The sequence below is a fragment of the Chenopodium album genome, chromosome 20 (assembly GCF_948465745.1).
Source record: "Chenopodium album chromosome 20, dcCheAlbu1.1, whole genome shotgun sequence".
Classification (NCBI taxonomy): domain Eukaryota; kingdom Viridiplantae; phylum Streptophyta; class Magnoliopsida; order Caryophyllales; family Amaranthaceae; genus Chenopodium; species Chenopodium album.
This window is the reverse complement of record NC_137853.1, coordinates 31,882,720-31,899,581: the sequence shown is the minus strand read 5'-3', so window position 1 is coordinate 31,899,581 and position 16,862 is coordinate 31,882,720. Positions and strand designations below refer to the sequence as shown.

Sequence of the window (16,862 nt, the reverse complement as noted above, 5' to 3'; positions counted from 1 at the left end):
ATGTTTGAATTGAGCTTTGTCATGGCATCTTTCTTGAATTGAAATCTACACTGATTATTTTAATTTTTCCAATCTGCTACAGGTAGAAACTTTACGAGACATTCACATTAGTCGAATTCAAGAAATCCACACCAAAGGGAAGCTTTTTTTTTATTTATTATTATTTTATATATATATATATATATATATATATATATATATATATATATATATATATATATATATATTTTTTCTCACGATAGGGATCTGGCCATTCGACCAATGATTAACTTTGAAAATTTTGCAGCTTATTCCATTTATGTTTGTTTTATAGGTGTTAAAAAACATAAAAATAAAATACAAGTCAAATGATCATCTTACTTACCACAACCAATTCCACCAAATCTAGACGATTGGACATGAACCAATGTTTAAATTGTTTGAATGATCTTAAAGTATATCATTATGATGGGATCAACACTGCCCACTTAACATAAGGGTTCATTCTCTTTACCAATATAATATTTCACTAACTTATTTGTACAATTTATTTAATTCATTAAACACATTTTAATTGTAAATTGAACTTAGGAATGTAGTCCTTATTATTCATTATAAATTACTAATTTTTTTTAGCTTACCTTAGCTGAATTCCCTAATTAGTATTTATTTTCCCTAAATTAAGATGAATAGAACAAGATCTTTATTACCAAGCCACTACGTACATATTTTCTTTAGTTTCAAAACCATCAAAATATGTTATTTATCTTTTAAGTACATACAAGGTCGGTGTAAAACCTAACTCATCCAATTTCCAATTTCCAATTTAATTGGAATATGGGAAATTATCAAAACTTCTTTGTTAGTTGTACGTACGTAACGTAATCAAAACCTTTGGAAAACACCAACAAAAATTCACACCAATCAAGCAGGCCCATTTTAACAAAAAAACAACAAAGATATTCCTAGACATTGCTTGAAAAAATTCACAAAAATACAAAAAATCATCAAAAAAGCAAAATCAAACTTGTGTACATTATAAACAATGAACAAACAACTAGAAGTTGTACAAGTTAAGATTAAGAAGCAATGATAATTAAATAAAATGAAAATAAACAATACTACTTCCATCTCTCAATAATACATCATTTTGATTTTTTTCTTTTTTTACATTATTTTTGTACTAATTTTAACAACTTTTATTCCTAATATATAAAACAAATTTTAAAGTAATTATCATCACGCCAATCTCAAATTTAACCGGTAACTTCTTGTAATCAATCTATCCATCTTAACCACTAAGACAAAACATCATATGTTGATTTAATCTCAACGTAATATACTGACAATCATGTATAGCAAAATTTTACACGTATTGAGAAACGAAGATAATATCGTGATGATATTTTGCCATCGGTCTTAACCACTAAAATAAGACATCATTTGTTGATTTAATCTTAACGTATTATTTATTTTTGAAGAAAATCTTAACGTATTATTTTAACAAATGTGTTTCGACAAAATATTACATGTATTGAGAAACGAAGATAATATCGTGATATAATTATGTACACACCGCCCCAATTATCATAGACCACAATATATTATCCACTTCTCACTCTACACATCTCTTCCTTGCGCACAACCTCATCTCAGCCGTTCCTTCCTCTCAGCTGGAAGGAAAAGTCTCTTCATCTTCTTCTCTTTCTCTCACCCACCATTTCATCCCCTCTTCTCTCTCTTTCTCTCTCCTCCATTTTTCTTCTGGTAAACTTTTCTGCAACTTCTGCACTTTTCTTTTTACTTTTTTTGGTTATCTTTAATTGGTATTGTTTATTGTTGGGGTGCTTTAGCTTTGTTTTTGTAAGTTAGGGTTTTGTGAATTTCTGCTTAATTTCTTTCTGTATCATTTGTTTGTCTAATCCTTTCTGGGATCTCTTTCTGGGTGTGTAATATGAAATGGGTTTATCTTATTACTTTGTTAAATTGTGTTATTGCAATTGTAGATGTCGGTTTTCTGGGTTTTTATTTTTCTTGATTTTTTTAATTTTTTATTAAAATATTTGTGGATTCCCATTTCGAAGTATAATTCATGCCAATTATTTTCTAAAAATGAAGTTATAATCTGGGGTTGTTTTGGGTATGAATTTTGATTTTATTGGCGAATGATTGAGAGGCATATTGAACATGTAAATCTTGAAAGTTATTGTTATTTGGATAAGTTTTAGTTAGTGAAAAGCTAAGATGGATTGTTAGTGGTTGTATGAATTATGATGTTTATCCAGTATCTAATTTTAGATGTTTGTTTGGTTTGGGTGCGATTCGTCCCGGGTGAGGCACTGAAGGAGGGGTTTTGATATTCAGGATTTCTCAGCTTGGGAAAGTAGTGATGATTGTGTTTCGAATTGTGTTATCTTATTACATAATGTTTCTGTGGTTTCGAATTGTGGTATCTTATCTTTGTATGGTTGGTAAGGTAGTGATGATTGAATTTTGATTTGTGTTATCTTGTTACATGACGTTTCATTGGTTTCAAATTCTATTTTCTTATCTTTGTTATTTGTGTAGTGTTAAAGCTCAATTGCTCTTTCAATTGTTGTGACAGTAGTTTTAGAATGATTTTCATGATTCCATATAGTATATTTCTGTTTGTTAATGGCTTTCTTTTTTTACTTTTAAAATTTATGACAAATGGTTACTCTTTGTAATGTGAATTTGAAGTTTTTCTTTATCTTTCCAATACTCTGCAAGCCTTTTGTTGTCTTCTTTATGCGGTATTTGTTATAGTTGTTTATGCATAATATAATCTGGTGGCAAGCATGGCCTATGTATTATAAGGCTTGCACTTGCATATTTTTTTAAAATGTGTTTCTAGAACGTGGTTTTTGATTGTAATTATCTTCTACAATCCTGAGCTTTGCTATCTATAAATTATTGCTTACCAAGTACTCTCATCAAATGCAGATTTCTGGTGGAAATCATGGCTGGGGCATTAATTCAATCAACTAACATCCCTGCTTCATTTGCGTTAAATGGCCAATTTCAAAGATCTGGTAAGGGTAAGAAGGCTGTGAAGATGATGGCCAGCCTTCAAGCCCCCGGATATAGAGTGCGAAGTTTCTCAGGGTTGCGTGGAGGAAATGCTTTGGATACTTTGGGTACTACTAGTGAATGTTTCTATTCCAAGATGAGAGCCGTGCTCTCTGTACGTAAAGGGACAGCCAGCCGGGGTGTAGTTAGAGCTATGTTTGAACGTTTTACTGAGAAAGCAATTAAAGTTATAATGCTTGCTCAAGAAGAGGCAAGACGGCTAGGTCACAACTTTGTTGGCACTGAGCAGATTTTGCTGGGTCTTATTGGTGAAGGCACCGGAATTGCTGCTAAGGTTCTGAAGTCAATGGGTATTAATCTGAAAGATGCTCGTGTAGAAGTTGAGAAGATAATTGGAAGGGGCAGTGGATTTGTTGCTGTTGAAATTCCATTTACTCCTCGTGCCAAGCGTGTTTTGGAGCTTTCATTGGAGGAAGCCCGTCAACTTGGTAAGTCAATGTGAGCCTTAAGCTTCCAAATGAAGACTGTTGTTCTGTAGTGTACTAAGTGCAGTATGGGTTGCTAATTTTTCATGTGAATCTTATCTTCTTGTTAGGCTTGCTTTCTAATCTTATTCTCTTCCTCTTAACAAGTTCATAATTTCATCAATGATCACATGGAATTCATATCTTTTGTGATGTAGGATATACATATGTGCAGGTCTTTCATCCTTATAATAACATGATGCATGCAAAAGTCATCATTGCTTAGTGCAATGAATCTATGCCTATTTGATAATGTGTGCCCTGCAAGATGTCTTCAATTGGTTAAATGGTGCATATCTTCTTGTTGTAATGGTCACATTAAATCTGGCCTAAAGATTGTGTTTTGTGGATGCTGGATCCTAAGCCTGCTGTTCAGCTAAGCTACCCACTGAAAATCAATCAATCAATCAATGAATTAAAGCCTTAATCCTATAAGTGGGGTCAGCTACATGAACCAAAAGTGATTATTCCGTATAGGCAAGCTACCCATTGGAAAGAAAAATTAAAATTAAAATTAAAATTAAGTTATTGCTTTGATTAGCTCTGCACAATTGGACACATGGTATTGTTCAGTGTTTGATTCTTACATGTTTGTTAAACTATGATAGGCCACAACTACATTGGATCTGAGCACTTGCTTCTGGGTCTTCTTCGTGAGGGCGAGGGTGTGGCTGCTCGTGTTTTAGAGAATCTGGGTGCTGATCCTAGTAACATTCGCACTCAGGTGAGAATAACAGCTTTTTTTTTTGGTGGTTGATGTTTTTTTTGCTAACTATATTAGCGTATTTAACGCTGTAAATCCTAAACTGGGAATCAATAGGTTATTCGTATGGTGGGTGAAAACACAGAAGCTGTTGGTGCTGGTGTTGGAGGGGGCACTACAGGGAACAAGATGCCAACCTTGGAGGAGTATGGAACAAACTTGACAAAGTTGGCCGAAGAGGTAGGTCTTATAATATATCCTTTACCCACTAAAACATGCTTTGAGTAGGAATGTGCACAATGTCCCATCCATTAGTAGCTCTGCTTCAGCTGAGAAGCATTATGCTGAATCAATTTTTTTTCACAGGGAAAATTGGATCCTGTTGTTGGAAGACAGCCACAGATTGAACGTGTTACCCAAATTCTGGGTAGGCGAACAAAAAACAATCCTTGTCTTATTGGTGAGCCCGGTGTTGGTAAAACAGCAATAGCAGAGGGCCTTGCTCAAAGAATTGCTAATGGTGATGTTCCAGAAACAATTGAGGGAAAGAAGGTATATCAAAATTTGTATGCTCATATTTACTATAATGTGTTGCTATATGCATATGAGGCTAAAATATTTTCACGATCTACATATCCCTACTGCAAATTATGTTGATATTAATAGTTTCTTGTTTAATATAATTGACACCAGGTTATAACTCTTGATATGGGTCTGCTGGTTGCTGGAACTAAATATCGTGGAGAGTTTGAAGAAAGATTGAAGAAGTTGATGGAGGAAATAAAACAAAGTGATGAGATTATTCTATTCATTGATGAAGTACATACTTTGATTGGAGCCGGGGCAGCAGAAGGAGCCATCGATGCTGCAAACATCTTGAAGCCTGCTCTTGCAAGGGGTGAATTACAGGTAAGCTAAGACTTTCAGCTTGCTGTCAATGTGCTAGCACTTGAGCATAGATTGATCCATATGTGAAAATTGGGGATTTTGAGGTCGTTTTTGTGTTTGTTTGTAGTGTATTGGAGCCACCACCCTCGATGAATACAGAAAACACATTGAGAAAGATCCAGCATTGGAAAGAAGGTTTCAGCCTGTTAAAGTGCCCGAGCCAACTGTAGATGAAACTATACAGATATTGAAGGGGCTGCGTGAACGCTATGAGATTCATCACAAACTTCGGTACACGGATGAAGCACTGGTGGCTGCAGCACAACTGTCATACCAGTATATCAGGTTTGTCTTCTGGTGTTTCTTCTGTAAATGAATCATAGGGCTGCGAATATATAATTAGTTCTGGCTTTTACTAAAGTTTTGTATATCTCATATTTTCCCTATTATGCTTCATGGGACATTGCATTGGGTTCTTGAATGTCAGTTTGTAACCCTTCATTAATGAGGCGTACTTGTGTCTTCAATTTTGGGCTAATCATATGGGTTTAGCCCGAGTAATGAACTTCAGCTGGTAATTTGGTAAATGATGACCATAATCACAAAGTAGTTGTGCCATTTAATTTTTGGTATTGGGTTCATCTCATCTTCTTTACATGTGAATCTTCTTTCATGATACTGATATTTCTCAATATGTTGCAGTGACCGTTTCCTTCCGGATAAAGCTATCGACCTTATTGATGAAGCGGGCTCCCGAGTTCGGTTGCAACATGCACAGGTAAATTTTTATTAGTTAGTTTTTGCATTCTTCAATCTTTATGCCTTTTGATTTCCTCTAGTCTAATGATTTCTGATTTCTGCAGCTCCCTGAAGAAGCTAGAGAGCTTGAGAAAGAACTTAGGCAGCTCACAAAAGAGAAGAATGAAGCTGTTCGTGGCCAAGACTTTGAAAAGGTATGCTGCCTTATTGTGAACTTGTATGCGATATAATACTGATGCAGCAGACTCGTATTTGATCCCTTTGAATTTTGAATTTAGTGCACCCCTTGGAAAAAAGATAAAAGAGAGCACGAAATGAATGTCAGAGGTGGGACCAGAAGATCTCAATAAAGGAATGACTAAATGGCTATTAATTTTAAAGTGAACAGCTAAAAAGTCTCTACTACAGTTTTGGCATAATATTTAAAAATTAGTCATCAAGTTGACCTCCTATACTGAAGCGATTATATGGTCTTTTTTGGCCTTTTCATTTCCAGATCAGACGATCAGTTTGCTTTAATATCTACCTGATAGGCTGTCTGTGCTCATAGATGCATGGATGCTTATAACCCCTTCTTATAAGCATGTCTTTGAAACATGTATATTGTTGATGATTGATGTAGATTCTTGCTTTTTTTTTTGGGTTCAGAGATTATTGGAAGCTCTTTGTTCTTTTATTTTTCTTCTTATTGCCACTTTCAAAGTGTGATCAGAATTGAAACTTAGCTACTGACTGTAAAATATTGTATGTATTTGCCTTCTGTGCACTTCCATTTTCACGCTCTTATCAAGTATTAACCATTCGCAATGATTATGTGCAGGCTGGTGAGTTGCGTGACAGAGAAATGGACCTCAAGGCCCAAATTAATGCTCTTATAGAAAAGAACAAGGAAATGAGCAAGGCAGAGACAGAAGCTGGGGATGTTGGTCCTATTGTCACAGAAACTGATATTCAGCACATAGTCTCTTCCTGGACTGGTATTCCAGTTGAGAAAGTGTCTACAGATGAATCTGACCGTCTTCTCAAGATGGAGGAAACACTTCATACTAGAGTTATTGGTCAAGATGAAGCTGTTAAAGCCATTAGCCGTGCCATCCGTCGTGCTCGTGTAGGCCTTAAGAACCCTAACCGTCCAATTGCTAGCTTTATCTTCTCAGGGCCAACTGGTGTTGGAAAGTCCGAACTTGCAAAAGCTTTGGCTGCTTACTACTTCGGTTCTGAAGAAGCCATGATACGGCTTGATATGAGTGAGTTCATGGAAAGGCACACTGTATCCAAACTTATTGGTTCACCCCCAGGTTATGTGGGTTACACTGAGGGTGGCCAGCTTACTGAGGCTGTTAGACGCCGCCCTTACACAGTTGTGCTTTTTGATGAAATTGAGAAGGCTCATCCTGACGTCTTCAACATGATGCTCCAAATCCTTGAAGACGGCAGGCTGACAGATAGCAAGGGAAGGACCGTAGATTTTAAAAACACACTCCTGATCATGACATCGAATGTTGGAAGCAGTGTAATCGAAAAAGGTGGGCGCAGGATAGGTTTTGACCTAGACTATGACGAGAAGGACAGCAGTTACAACCGAATCAAGAGCCTTGTGACTGAGGAGCTGAAACAGTACTTCAGGCCTGAGTTCTTGAACAGATTAGATGAGATGATTGTGTTTAGGCAACTTACAAAGCTGGAGGTCAAGGAGATTGCCGATATTATGTTGAAGGAAGTATTTGAGAGGTTGAAGAACAAGGAAATTGAGCTTCAAGTAACAGAGAGATTCAGAGATAGGGTGGTGGATGAAGGCTACAACCCTAGCTACGGTGCTAGGCCACTGAGAAGAGCCATAATGAGACTTCTGGAGGACAGCATGGCTGAGAAGATGCTTTCAAGAGAAATCAAAGAAGGCGATTCAGTGATTGTAGATGTTGATTCTGACGGAAATGTTATGGTCCTCAACGGTAGCAGTGGTGCACCTCCTGAGAGTTTACCAGAGGTTATCACTGTGTAGAGATCAAAACACTCCTACTGATACTTCGTATGTTTATTTGCACTTGGATTTGCCTTCTGAATTACGTATACATATGGTCTTTGTTATGAAAGTAGAGATTTTAAAGCAGGACCAATTGGTTTACATTGGCCATTTGTGACATTAATCACATGTCATAACAGATTCAGAAAGTTGTAGTAACAATTTTTCTCTAAGAAGTATGATAGTAGGTAAACTTTTGGCTTATGTAGGAGTTAGAATGATGTAGCTCAAGGTAAATGAAATTCTTATTCTAGTATAGTCTGTTATCCTGTTAAAGTAATTAATGGTTCATCCTTTGTGAAACTCTTGCATGCCAAAAGTTGCTTTTCGATTCGATGATTTAATTGACAAGAGTTGTGGTAAGGGGTCTTAGGTCTTTGGCTCAGTGTGAGTTTGGATTTAATAAAGGAATGAAATAGGTTTGGAGGAACTTGGTTTTTAAAAACCAAGTGTGTGGTTTTGTCTTAGGACCGTTTCTCATGTTTACAGTTTATTTGATACCAGAAGGTTAGCTATGAGACAAGTTGTGGGTTTAAGGTGCAAATGGAGGTTTTTTTATTTTTTTTTCCTCTCTTTTTCACAAACAACAGTATGTGTTTAGTCTTGAGTTTTGGACCTTGAAACTCTTAAAGTATTTTGTTTAACACTATGTTTGGATAGAAGAAAATGGAAGGAAAAGAAGGGAAAGGGAAAGGGAGGGGACAAAATCTCTTGTTTGGTTAAAGAATTGAGGGAAGGAAGGAAAATGAGAGGGAGGGATCCATATTCCCACTCTCTTTAATAAGCATAATCCCTTCAAAATTGGAGAGATTTGGAGGGAAAATGGGGTTCACCTTTCCCTCCCTTTCTTTCCCCTTCCCTTCCTCCTATTTCCCTCCCCATCCTTTCCATCCTTATTTGCTATTCAAACAAAATGTAAGTGTTTTCCTCTTTTTCGATAAGTAAATAATGAATATCAATTAATTTGCCTCTTGTCTATTCGTGAACTTTCTCTAAGGAAGGGCAATCACTCATTTTAAAAACTTTGACATTAGCATTATTTAAAAAGGAGGGCGTTGTCAATATTAACATGAAGAGCGGTACTCTATCTTTATACTCATCCCTCATGTTGATGGGGAACAAATCGACAATGTCCATTAGAGCACCCTTAACCAGGAATGAAGGAAATTATTTGAGTTACTATTTACATAAAATAATGTTAAAAAAAATCAAATGTGGGTGAACAATGCTATGAACAACAATAAATCGTTTGAAAAAGCAAACCATTCGTAAGAAATTGTTTATCTGACAAACATTTGCTTTTGGTGATTTTTTTATAGAAAAAGTCACGTGAACATACACTCCAAAAAAAATGAATTGGTGACACAAAAGATCCGCCATGTGTCGCCATGCATGTCGTTGGATGGCAGGTGAATAGTAATATGAACAATTTCACATTAGTTTATGGTTAAGAGGAGGATGAGAGAGAAAATATTTTTTTTTATGTGAATAGTAACATGAACAGTTTTTTATATGTTTATGAATAAGGGTGCTTTTACAAACACATACTTTAGTCCGGCAAATGGCGGGTTTGGACAAATATTTTGGTGTTGAAATTCGGGCTCAAACTGACTTGATATTTTTATGAATAAAAAGTTTTTTATTTGGGCAACTTAATAATTAGGAAAATTTTAATTTTGGTACCTCGAATATGGGGCTAATTGAATTTCCGTACCCATTTAAATTGATTTTTATTCTGGTACGTACCCATCAAAGTGTAACTTTATAGGTTTTGGTACCTCCGTCCATGTTCCGTTAACTTTTCCGTTAGTGGGGTCAATTATCAATTATTAAATAATTTAAATTATTAAAAAAAAAGAAAAAACTTTTTTAATTTAAAAAATAAAAAAAATAAAAAATACCACCAGTCACGCTTCCCTCCTTGTATCGACCAACGGCGACCACCAAGCCACAGCAGCTGCCGCCGCGACCAGGCATGAAGCCCAGCCATAGCAGCTGCCGCCGCGGCCAGGCACGAAGCTTATAAACCCACCACCCACGAACCCCAAAACCCACCACACCCCACCACCCACGAACTCCCGAAACCCACAATCCCACCACCCACGAACCCCCGAAACCCACAACTCCCACCACCCATGAACCCCGAAACCCACCACCCACAACCCACGAATCCAGAAACCCACCACCCACGAACCCCAAAACGAACCACCTTTCACCATACGAACCGTCGACCACCACAAACGAACCACCAACTACAGATGAGCCGACGACCACCACCGCGAGATAAGAAATTGAACCCTAAAACCCTAAAAATTGGTTTGGGGAAAGGGGGAAGAGGGTGATGTCGGGGGCATCCAAGAGTGGGAAAGAGGAGGGAAATCGGCGGGGGGGAAAGGGAGGGGGTGAAGTCGCCAGCACCGGGGAACGCCACCGGCAGCCGGCACGGGGAGGAGGAAAGGTGGTTGAGAGGGAGGGGGGAGGGTGGCATTGGCTGGGTTTTTTTTTTATTTAAATAAATTATTAATTAATTAGATAATGGGTCCACTAACGGAAAGCTTTACAGAATGAAGACGGAGGTACTGAAAGCTACAGTTATGTGTCTTTGGAGGTACCAATTTAAAAATAAATTTTAAATGGGTACGAAAATTCAATTAGCCCAATATTCGAGGTACCAAAATTCAAATTTTCCTAATAACTATTTGTAGTTAAAATTTTAACCTAACTTGAATATGGTCTTTAGAAGGGTGTTAGGTAAACAGTTTGGGTTTGGGTTGGGTTTATAATAGGTCGATTTATAACGGGTTGAAATAATTAGCAGGTCGGTTTGTATTGGTTTTGAAAATTATCAGGTCAATTCGATTTGGTTTATTATATTCTGGTTTCTATTCAGGTCGGGTCCTAATCAGAGTGGGTTGTAGCCAGTGGGTCATAATCTTTTGGGTTGAACCGGGTCAGTTTGAAAATGAGCTTTGCCAATTTAAAGTGGGTTTCGGTTCAACACAGTTCGGGTTTTAATCGGGTTGGGTGGTAATCGGTTCGGGTCATAATCAATTTGAGTTAAATTGGGTTGGTTTGAAAATGGATTTCGGTTCAAAATAGATCGGGTGAAATCGGATACAGTGATTATCGGTTCAGGTCATAATCGATTTGGATTGAACTTGGTCGGTTTGAAAACGAATTTATCCAATTTGAAGCAGGTTTCAGTTCAAATCATATCGGGTTAAAATCGAGTCGGATCATTATCGAGTCGCGTTAGTCAGATAATGGGTAGGAACGGGTCATGTTATAATCAAGTTAAGTCATAAATCAGTTGGGTTTATCAAGCAGTGGGTTGAATTGGATCAAATTATAAACATATTAGGTTATGGGTTGTAAAAGACTCGGTCATTATAGGTTATGAATCGTAAACTATTCAGTCTTAACGTGTTACAGGTTGAAAACGAATCGGTCAAAACGGGCTATAGGTTATAAATGGTTCGGTCACAACAGGTTATGATCGATTTGGAACGGTTTAGGTTTATCAAATTTTTGTCGGGTTTAAACGGTTTTTGGTTTTAAACGAGTCGGGTTACTATCGGGTTCGGTTGTAATCGGTTCGAGTTGTTTTCAGTTTCTGGTTGTAACGGTTTGGCTTGATAACAAGTCGGGTTAGTAACGGTTCACACAAATTTGGTTCTGTTTAGTTTTGGGTTGGAAAAAATTGGGTCGGGTCGGTTTTCGATTTCCAAAAAACAGATTTTTAACAGCTCGGTTTCTTTTCGGATGGATTCGAAATAGTCGGGTTTAACGATTCGGGTCAGAAACTGACATCTCTAGTCTTTATTATCGAATTCTTTTTTTTTTTTTTTGTGTGTGAAGGTTTAGTATTGAATTCTTATAGAGCACCTTTTTTTTTTTATATATTTTTTAATTTTTTTATTAAAGGAAATTCTTATAGAGAGACAATGTTTTTTTTTTTTTTTTTTTTTTTTTTGACGGGACAAAAGAGACAATGTTATTGGTATAAGTGTATAACACAAGCTATTTTTTTAGACGGACAACACAGAAGAGCTGTTACGGAAGTATAAGTTTACTAGCGTTGTTTATTTTAAAAAAAAAATTATTATTTCCGTTGATATTATTCCCCACTCTCTAACTCTCTCTCCTTAGAGGTTACTCTACACTCCTATATTCTCCATTGAAGCGGCTTCTGAGCTTTTCCTCCTCCATTAAAGCAGCTTCTAGGTAAACTCTTCTCTTTTTTTTTAATCGAATATTTATTTCAAAATCTAGGGTTTATCATTTGTAATTTTTCTACTGTGTTGCAATTTAATTTTTGTATTGAGTTGAAAGTTGTGAGTAGTTGGTGGTGTTGTGTTTGTTCTTGAATTATTTGCTTGATTGGTAATAATGGGGTGTAAAGAATTGAAAAGATGATAAAGAATAAGGCAAAACTGAAGCAGCAGGTAGCAACACAACAATATAATAATGGGGTATCTGTTGTATGCTTGATTAACTTGATTACGTTGAACTCGGGTTTTTATTAGCTAGATTACACTCTCGGTCACGAGGAAGAATGAAGAGAATGAGCAAGGGCTAATGGGATTAACCTGTTTGCCCCCTTTTTTATACTAGCTATTTAGAACACAATATTGGTTAGACCCCTTTATTAGACAATTTAGAATCATTACTTAATGTTACTGGTAATGCTTTTCGCTCACTCGTTTTAGTAATGCTAAGCGGCCAAAGACTTGAAACTCCATTTTGTCCTTAGTTATGTAGTAAGTTGCCCTAGGAGAATGGTGTAGGGATGCAATGATGCATGAATTGCTGTAATTAATATTTATGCATACATTGTTCATACAAACATCTAACGAGATCATTTGCGTCTCATTGAGTGCCTAACTACGTAGTGCCTTATGAATTCAACTTTTGTTGTCCGTCAGTTATCTTTTGAGTGGTCCTCTCTACAGTCACGAGACATATCTTCTGCATTTTAAGGGTTGATGGGAGCTCAAAGTTTGCTTACAAGACTTTCTACAAGTGCATTTGTGCCATCTTTTAAGGACTTTAAAGGCTCGGTGTCTGATACAGCAATCCCTTGTTTTCTTCGATCAACCAAATGGAGTTCTATGCCAACCGATCAAACATATGGTTTATCAACTTGTAGAATTAGGAGTAGTAGAAGACAATTCTTATGTTCAGTCAGCTCCCGTAAAGTAGAAGATATTTCTGACGATTTAGCACAACACAATTCAAAGCCTAATAGGAAAAGGTTGGCAGTTTTTGTGTCCGGTGGAGGTTCTAATTTCAAGGCAATTCATGAAGCAACACTCAATGGATCAGTACTTGGAGATGTAGTTGTGTTGGTTACCAACAAAGGAGGTAAAATATCAAATCTTTACTATTGCATTGACAAGTATATGAACTCCTGTAGAAGGTCATTTTTTACCCAGAGTTCACTCTCACGCTTTCTGATCTATGTTTTTTATGAATTCTGTTTAACATTCTTTAGTGTTCATGCTTCCATTTAATGTGTTTCATATTTTCTTGATGTGTAGCTAACTAGCTATTTATCAGTAACTTACTTGCTAGCTTACTCATTGAGAGAAGATTTGAAAATTTTACATTTGATTGGCTTATAAATAACTAGCTTTGGGGTGCACCGTGTGTGAATGACAGGCTGTGGAGGTGCAGCCTATGCAAAAGAAAATGGTATTCCAGTTGTTTTGTTTCCAAGAACAAAAGAAGAATCACAACAACTTTTATCCAGCGACCTTGTAACTACTCTTAGGTTAGTTTCTTGATAACACTTTATTTGTTTTACTACCTGGGATCATTATTTTCTTCCTAATTCCAAATAGTAGACTGGAGTAATTCCTTAACCAAGAGTCGTGTAAAGTTTATTTCTTGTTGCATAAAACTTGTTATTTTTTCAGTTTGCTTAATAAACATGTATATATGTACCTCCCCCATATTTTCAGTTCTTCCACTTTGACTTTTAAGTGTGACAATGTACAATTTTGACTTTACAATTATATTTTGGTAAAACATGTAAAAAGTTGATATTTTAAAAGTATATATTGAGTCACATACATAATTGCATTTGTATTTTATGTAGTAGTGAAATGTATGGTCAAAGTAGGATATGTAAAAACTGCAAAAATCAAAGTAGACTAGTAGAGAAACTAAAAAAGAGGGAACTCTAACTGATTTTTGAAGCGTTGATCATTAGCATCTTGGGCATCAATATTTAGTGATGACAATATATGGTCCATTTTAAGTGTTAAATTTTACAGAGTGGGAGATTGAGTTTGCACCAGCAGAGTATGTGATTGCAAACTTTTTTATTTTTAAGTTTATTGTACGAGATATTGGCATGAAGAATAGTAACATAAAAACTTCGAATGCTTGGTTGGTCTGGCACTAGTACTAAAATGTGTCTTTTGGGGAGAAAGATGAAAGGGGCTGTTTGCTACGGGGTAAACAAGTAAAGAAAAGGTCAACAATGCTCGTGGCTCTCTTTTATGTTATTTAGTTGAATTTCTACCGTTTCTATATTCCCTTTTAAGTTTTGGTTCAACCCAAATATCTCTACACCCATCCCCTTCTCACAAGGGTTTTATAAATCCCCCCATTATGCATCTGTACACTAGTACTAAAATGTGTCTTTTTGGACACTTCACTTTTATTTCAAAATCATGGAATTTTTTCACAAAAAATTAGTTGGAAGATGTAAGCGAGAGTGTAAAAAGGTGAGTGGTTGGGTGTAAGATAAAGTGAGAGAGAGAGAGTATGAAAATATGCAAATAAATGGGGAAAGAGAACTAAAAATGAAATAAAGTTAATTGTGTAGAGCATAAAAGCAAAGTGATTAAAAACAAGAAAAAGAAAAGATGTATGATACTACTACATTTCCATTTAAATTGGGTATGGTCACTTGCACTCCATTATACCATGTGTGTGTGTTTGATACTTTGATCATCCACTTCGAGGTCAAAATTTTTTATCCTAAGATTTGTTAACTATATTAAGAATTCTGAACATGTCTAGAATACCTCTCACAACATTACCAAATTTAGTTTCAAATATAAAAAATCTGGCCACTATAAGTCCACCGTAACTTTTGATCTTACTTTTCCCAAATGGTTCATGCCATATTACTTATGACTTTGAATGTAACATACTTCCCATCCACGTTTCTGAGGCTATTTCTGCAATAGAATTTTGGTTTGAAGATCTTGTTTCTCTGTGAATGTACGTGAATCAGTTTTGAATTTTATGCAGGGAACTTGAAGTGGACTTCATACTTCTTGCTGGATATTTAAAGCTTATTCCAGTTGAATTGGTTCAACATTTTCCTAAGCGTATACTAAATATACACCCTTCACTTCTACCAGCTTTTGGTGGCAAAGGCTATTACGGGCTCAAGGTTCATAAAGCAGTTATGGCTTCTGGAGCAAGGTAATATTGCTGTTCGGAATTATATTGTATGTTACTCGCGATTTATATTACTTATATTGCAAAAAGTGTAGAATTTAGATTGCATTTGTTGGTTTTTAGCACATTCAAATCACACATTAGTTCATGGTGAAAGAAAGAGGAACCTGATCATGTGTTTTCAAGACAGCTGCCTGTACTGCTGTACACTATAAACTTTCGATGCCAATGCTAATTTTGGATGTGTGCTCAAATTTATCAAAAGTTGATGAGAATGGTCCATTTATTGAAATTTAGATGTGATGTGAAATGGTTGTGTCAAGACAATACCTTTTATCCCTTGGTTTCTACATTAAATTTGCCCTTGATTATGTTTGGTTCACAATATGTCAATACATTACTCAGATATGTGGCAATAGTGAATTATCGCGGCTTGATTTTAGCCAGTTGTTTTTTTTAGTATAGCTCTAAATGGAAGTGCAAGTGTTTTATTTATCTTACGAGTTTGACTTTAAGCTTACAATAGTCTTCTTGAATACTCTTTTTTTGTCCAGATACTCTGGTCCTACTATCCATTTTGTTGATGAGGAATATGACACTGGCCGGATCCTTGCCCAGCGAGTTGTGCCTGTGTGTGCTTTTGACACTCCAGAGGAGTTGGCAGCTCGGGTTCTGCATGAGGTATATTAACTTGAGGGACTTTGTTACAAAATTAGTCTGCAAGAAGGGTAATGCTGTGTAATTGCGAGTGATTATATCCAAATTACCGAAGTTTGTGTGTCTACAGCTATGAGCTTGCATAGTCAATTTTCAAGTCTCTTGATTTCATCAGAAAAATGTGTACAGCTCAAATAAATCTCTTATTTATTTATTTTTTTTCCTTCTACAGGAGCATCAATTATATGTGGACGTAGTTGCAGCATTATGTGAAGACCGTCTAATTTGGAGGAATGATGGTGTTCCGCTTATCCAGAGTAAAGAAGATCCACAGCAATACAGTTAGGTTAGCTTTGGCTTGTAGGAGATCAACCTCAGTGCAGATCACATTTTGCTCTATGAAAATGAGCCTTTTTTTTTTTTGGGCACTTTTAGAGTCTAACAAAATTTTGGCACTAGATTATGTTGTTGGTGCCCTTCAATATCAGGGTAGAGCTTCTGTGATTCGATTAAGAAATTTCTAGTACTGACCATTTGAGAATTGTACCAATAAGGTTGTGTATACTTGAATCACCTATAATTATTGTATCTTGAAGCTGAATTAATCTATTTTGGGATTGATTGGATGAGGAATGACAGTACACTGACCATTTTTGAGATAGCCATTGAGCACTGTAAGGTTCCTATAATGATAAATTAGCAGCTGAGTTTTGGTTTAACTTGCTATATTATGGTAATTGGCAAATGCGGGGTACATTTTCTCTACAAATGTATTACTCATCACATATGCTACTGAACTACTATGGCAAAAATGATGTAGCTCTACACTTTGCTCTAAAAATCTACTCGGTACTTTGTA

General features: G+C 36.1%; 2 protein-coding genes across 2 annotated transcripts; both read left to right on the top strand.

The window, feature by feature from the left end:
- Positions 1–1,578: 1,578 nt before the first annotated feature.
- LOC145597309 (ATP-dependent Clp protease ATP-binding subunit ClpA homolog CD4B, chloroplastic-like) lies at positions 1,579–8,183 on the top strand. Its single transcript, XM_081653444.1, has 10 exons — positions 1,579–1,746; positions 2,944–3,518; positions 4,163–4,278; positions 4,375–4,497; positions 4,624–4,809; positions 4,951–5,166; positions 5,273–5,490; positions 5,848–5,923; positions 6,009–6,098; positions 6,725–8,183. The coding sequence occupies exons 2-10, from the start codon at positions 2,960–2,962 to the stop codon at positions 7,904–7,906; spliced, it is 2,766 nt and encodes a 921-aa protein (XP_081509570.1). The 5' UTR covers positions 1,579–1,746; positions 2,944–2,959; the 3' UTR covers positions 7,907–8,183.
- Positions 8,184–12,025: 3,842 nt separating this feature from the next.
- Positions 12,026–16,660, top strand: LOC145598686 (phosphoribosylglycinamide formyltransferase, chloroplastic-like). Its single transcript, XM_081655066.1, has 6 exons — positions 12,026–12,151; positions 12,853–13,291; positions 13,589–13,700; positions 15,194–15,370; positions 15,901–16,027; positions 16,236–16,660. Exons 2-6 carry the CDS (start codon positions 12,913–12,915, stop codon positions 16,347–16,349), a joined length of 909 nt encoding a protein of 302 aa, XP_081511192.1. The 5' UTR covers positions 12,026–12,151; positions 12,853–12,912; the 3' UTR covers positions 16,350–16,660.
- Positions 16,661–16,862: the final 202 nt, after the last annotated feature.